General features: G+C 50.6%; 1 protein-coding gene across 1 annotated transcript; it reads right to left on the bottom strand.

Moving 5' to 3' along the window:
- Nucleotides 1–3,528: 3,528 nt before the first annotated feature.
- LOC119382275 (uncharacterized protein K02A2.6-like) lies at nucleotides 3,529–4,935 on the bottom strand. The gene has a single exon (XM_037649981.1). The coding sequence runs from the start codon at nucleotides 4,933–4,935 to the stop codon at nucleotides 3,529–3,531; it is 1,407 nt and encodes a 468-aa protein (XP_037505909.1).
- Between the last annotated feature and the right edge of the window lie 622 nt (nucleotides 4,936–5,557).

The raw sequence follows: 5,557 nt of genomic DNA, 5'->3' as shown, positions 1-5,557 counted from the left end.
GCAGTTTGGCCTTATCACATGGATGTGCACTTTGGTGTATGTTCCGTGTTTCTGCGCAGACACCTGTGTCCTATATATTGCACTCGTTTTTGCAATAAACATTGGTTGTTAGTTCAGCGCCGTGTATGTGTCCTCTTCTCGTCCCGTGTCTAGCGCTGTTTCTATTCGTCGTCTATCATGCAGAACCAACCAGCCCAATCAAGCACATTGTTAGAAGGGCAAGGAGGAGGGTAGAGAATAAAGCGTAGCATAGCATGAAAGAGAGAGAGAGAGAAATAGGGAGGATGACACGGACAAAGAGAAAGACGGAGAAGAAAGACCCAATGATAAAGAAAGAGATAAAGACAAAGAATGAAATCAAGAGAGAAAGAAGTAGAGATATAAAAAGAGGTAGAAAGAATGGGCAAGCCACGGATGGAGAGAGAAAGGACTGCGCGAAAAATGAAAGAGAGAAAGAACGAATGAAAGAAAGAAAGAAACAGAAGAAATAGATAAAAACATGGCTGATCCATCTGTCACAGCAATCGGTATAACACGAAAGTGAAACTAGTCTTCAGAGACGTTGTGGAGCGTTTGTTTGGCATTCTTGAGCGTTTGTTGGGCCCCAAGTTCGAATTGTAATGTCACGCGAAAAACTGCAAGCAGCTCGAGACTTGCAACGCCCTGCTCAACCAGAAAGGACGCACGGAACGAACATACACAGGATGAGAGCGAACTGTCACGCTTGTAACTTATTTCTGCGGGGGCACCCCGTTCATTTAGCAAAAGCGGCCGCTGCAGTGAGCCAAGTACAACGAAACACCGCGACAAGACGTACGAACCACCGCGATCACGAGATAAGCGCACGCACGAGCGACCAAGAGGCGGGCGCTTGTCGCAACGGCGGCGACTTTTAAAGCGCGCTCTTCGAGCCCTTCGCGCCATCTTGCTAGTGATAACGAAAACACGCTGTAACACCGACCTCTGAGTACCGCCACCGGAAAAAGTGTATATAAATATTTCTGAAGGAAAAAATTGTAGCGCAGAGCAGCACACGGACAGACAGAGAGGACGGGACTGGCGCTAACTTCCAATGGTCTGTCACGCTTGTAACTTATTTCTGCGGGGGCACCCCGTTCATTTAGCAAAAGCGGCCGCTGCAGTGAGCCAAGTACAACGAAACACCGCGACAAGACGTACGAACCACCGCGATCACGAGATAAGCGCACGCACGAGCGACCAAGAGGCGGGCGCTTGTCGCAACGGCGGCGACTTTTAAAGCGCGCTCTTCGAGCCCTTCGCGCCATCTTGCTAGTGATAACGAAAACACGCTGTAACACCGACCTCTGAGTACCGCCACCGGAAAAAGTGTATATAAATATTTCTGAAGGAAAAAATTGTAGCGCAGAGCAACACACGGACAGACAGAGAGGACGGGACTGGCGCTAACTTCCAATGGTCTGTCCGTGTGTTGCTCTGCGCTACAATTTTTTCCTTCAGAAGTCATGAACCAACTAGCCCAACAAAACGTATTGCTAAGCCAAAATATATATAAATAGCTCGCCGTTAGCACTGCTAAGAACGTGCCGTCCGTGGCCGAATCGTGTCGCGCTGCGCGCTGCGGAGCGGGGGGTCGTAAGTTCGATCCCCGGTGACGGAACTTTTTCTTCTGGTTTTCCTTTGCCCACTGTTAGTCTTTATATTTTACAACGTCATATCCGTGACGGAAATACGTTAGTGGAGCAGTGGTGAACCCCGGCATAAAACACCTTCGTGTTAAATAATAGAGAGATTGCAGAAAAAAAAACTCAGTTTCAGCGCAACGGCGAAACAATGAATGCGATAGCAACAATTTGTAATGTCATACGAAGTAATGCTCAGAGGTAACTCACTTATTTCCGCTCTTGCGTAACTCTACAAAACGGTGGTGTAAGATATTAAAGCCGCTCCAGTGAGAGAAGCGGTTGTGAGCCAGTCGCTTCCCGTTGAGAGCGCAGCACGTAGAAGGGTATTGGAGCCGTCCGCCAATAGAGAGTTTTATTGCCGGGGACCCCAAGCCACCTGCGTACGTAAGCCTTTGCGTTCTTTTGTATTCTCCGTGGATGCGGCTGGGAGTACAAAGGAACGCAACAGCGTGCGTACGCAGGTGGCTCTGGGTCCCCAGCACAAAAACTCTAATGACTGCGGAGACAGCACGCGCGCCAGCGATCACGACCGCGTCCTTAAGCCTACTTCACATGCGAGCGAAGAAGCGGTCGGGCCCGCCGCGATCGAGGGGCACCAGGACGCGCGGACGCGGCTTTGTTTCACATGCACCGCTTTTGCGCGGCATGCGCCTCTGCGATGCGCAGTGATTGCTGTGGAAAACGCCCGTAACACGCGGGTTTCCTTTCTCCGAGTTCGCTTGTTTTGGTGCGCTTACGCTGCTCGATGGGGGGCTCGTTATTCGGGGCTCGATAGGTTGCTCATTAGGGGGCTTCATTTTCACGCGCCTGAACTTTCAGCATTGCACTCTGATGTGAACTGCACTCTTCAAGTGTATCAGGGTGCAATTAAGCAGCTTCAGTAGTCACGTTTATTTCTATTCCAGCTTTCTGTTCTCCGCGCAACTCTTGCTGTGCGCCTATACACTTGGCCATGGAAAAAGAAAAGCAAGAGTTGCCTTTTGCGCTTTTCAAGCTTTCGCAGAGGTGCCGGTGGTTTTCACTCTCGAATGTCGCAAGGCGTTGGTCCGTCCTCTAGGCGGACCCGGATGGAAGCGGTCCTATCGAATATGTTACGTTGGCAGCAGAGACGCCGCCGGAGACATGAACAAGTCGGTGTCACCAGGTAGAAGACCGGCGTTTTATTGTGCGCTTCTAACTTATATCATGAAAGGAGGGGAAGGGGGCAAAGAGGGAACAAGGCAAGAGAGAAGAAGCATGCAAGTTCTGTCTTGCGTTCACTTCGGCAAACGCTGGCGTTGCAACACTTCTTCCGCCTTAGTAACCATAACGGTCCACCGGTTTTTAGGGGCGAAGCTCCTTAAGGCGGCACCCGTTCGTCCTTCGTAGTCGTAGTCGTAGTCCGTAACCAGTCTTACGCTTTGACCTCCAAGGTGGTGCCGGTGGGAGATTTTTCCTGTGCGTTGTTGAACAATAAAAAATTCGCAGCGGTAGCTAAAAGCCGACTTCTTCTGTCTCTCATTCCCATCAGCAGCCATTCTTTACCTCCAAGGTAGTGCCTGGTGAGATTTCTCCTGTGCGTGATTAAACAATAAAAATTTTGTTCAAAACGCCGTTGATTGATGAAATAAACCAACGAAAGACGCCAGATGTTTCGTAAAAGCAAAACGAAAGACGCCAGATGTTTTCTAAAGCAATGGTTTTCTAAACAATGAAAATTCACAGCGTACATGTAAAATTAAAGTGAGCTGCAAGTCGTCATAACTCATCGAACCTTTAGTATAAACGCGCCCTATCTCACGTCGGTGATGATGTACTGGGCAGAATTCACGGAAGATTCACGGTTTACCGTTGAACCTCCGCAGCTTCGCCCACTCATCATCATTCACTCCGTGGATATGCTGTGTTTTGTTCTCGTTGACAGTCGTAGTAGTGCTTCTGCAGACGCGTCCTTGGCGTCTTCGGTCGTCGCTTTGTTGTCAGGTAGCACCGATTCCCGAGTGTCCTTGCTCTCCAAAAACAATCCTTTGTCGCACCTTCGTACTTGGTCCATATGTCGACGGACAATCCCTGCCTCAGTCTCCACTTCCAAAAGTCGAGCACCGGTCGTGGCCCTGACCCTTCCCGGCGTCCATTTGTCGCCCGTTCCATAGTTTCGCACATAGACGGATTGACCGGGGGTGAAATTCCAGTCGGTGTCTTCCGTCGGCTTGGTCGAGACACTGTGGTGGTTCCTGGTAGGAAAAGACAAGTCCAGCCTTGTGCGCAACCGGTAGCCCAAAAGCCTTTCCGAAGGTGACAGTCCGGATTGTTGAGGAGTATTTCTATAGTTACAAAGCACGCGGGCCAGGGAGGTAGTCAACTCGGCGTTTCCAATCTTCTTTAATCCGTCCTTAACAGTCCGCACAGCGCGCTCAGCCAGCCCATTGCTCTGTGGGTGATGCGGAGATGTTCTGATATGTACAATGCCATTGCGCTCCATGAACTGACGGAAATCGAAGCCCGTGAAAGGCGTCCCATTATCTGACACCACCGTACGTGGTATTCCAAACTGGGCAAACATTGTTCTCAAGTTCTCGACGGTACTTCGGGAATTGGCATGTGCTACCGGCACAGCCTCAATCCATTTGCTATGTGAATCCACCACAATTAACACCATCTTACCACGCAGAGGTCCCGCATAGTCAATATGGAGCCGCGACCACCTTTCGCCCGTCTCCGGCCAGTTTACAGGAGTTTGTGCTGGTGGCATAGGCAGTGCTTGAACGCAGTTGTTACAGTTCGCAGCTACGCGTTGGATGTCCTGGTCCAACCCAGGCCACCAAAATATCGATCTTGCTCTAGCCTTCATTGATGACACTCCCTGATGGGAGTCATGCAGTAGCATGAGAAACTTCTTGCGGGCGGCCGTAGGTACCACCACGCGATGACCACAGTACAACAGGTCGTTTTCCACCGACAGCTCATACCGCTTCTTATAATATTCTGAGAGCTCGCCGTCTCCTTTAACGCCCCGTGGCCAACCACTGCGGGTGTACTTGCATACTTGAGAGATGAGGTCGTCTGTCGCCGTTAGTGCTTGCAACTGTTTAGTTGGCACAGCAGCGATGTCCTGCTGATCTAGGGATAGGACGACTGGCGTGAAGTCCTCCAGTTCCGATGCATGCTGTGAGGGTATGGGTAAACGGCTCAGTGCATCGGCGTTGTACAAAAGTCTCCCAGGTTTATGCTGCAAACGGTACCTATAGGCGCCTAGCGTGATAGCCCATCTCTGTATCCGAGCTGCTGCCATGGTAGGGGTTGGCTTGTCCGCCCTCAAGAGACCCAGCAAGGGCTGATGATCGGTCATTAAAGTGAACTCTCTTCCAAGTAGATAGTCGCGAAACCGTGTGACGCCGTAGACCAAAGCCAGTGCTTCTCGCTCAATCTGAGAGTAATTCTTCTCGGCCGAGGTCAAGGTTCGCGACCGAAACCCTATCGGTCTATACTGCCCATCCACTCGATGAAAGAGAGCGGCTCCTACACCATAGGGTGAAGCATCGCATTCTAAAAACAGCTGTTTAGACGGGTCAAAATGAGTTAGTACTGGGGCGGTACACAATGCCCCTTTAGCTTTTTCAAATGCATCCTTCTCTATTGCTCCCCATGACCATCGGCTTGTTTTTTCCAAAAGTCGATACAGGGGTGCCAGTAGAGTCGACAGGTTCGGTAAAAACTTGTTGTAGGAGGTCAGCATGCCCAAAAATGATCGGAGCTCAGTAACATTCCGAGGGGCTGGAGCAAGTCTGACGGCCTCCGCGTTCTTTTCTGTTGGGTGCAATCCTGCGGCGTCGATTTGGTGACCTAGGTAAACCACCGAGGCCTCGTTTATCCGGCACTTGTCAGCGCGAAGTTTAATGCCGTGTTCTCTGAAT

Source organism: Rhipicephalus sanguineus, chromosome 2 (genome assembly GCF_013339695.2).
Source record: "Rhipicephalus sanguineus isolate Rsan-2018 chromosome 2, BIME_Rsan_1.4, whole genome shotgun sequence".
Taxonomy (NCBI): Eukaryota; Metazoa; Arthropoda; class Arachnida; order Ixodida; family Ixodidae; genus Rhipicephalus; species Rhipicephalus sanguineus.
The sequence above is the reverse complement of the archived record's forward strand: the minus strand, read 5'-3'. Positions and strand labels throughout refer to the sequence as shown.

Coding starts and splice junctions, on each gene's coding strand:
- LOC119382275 (XM_037649981.1), bottom strand. CDS start 4,935: ATGGCAGCAGCTCGGATACAGAGATGGGCTATCACGCTAGGCGCCTAT.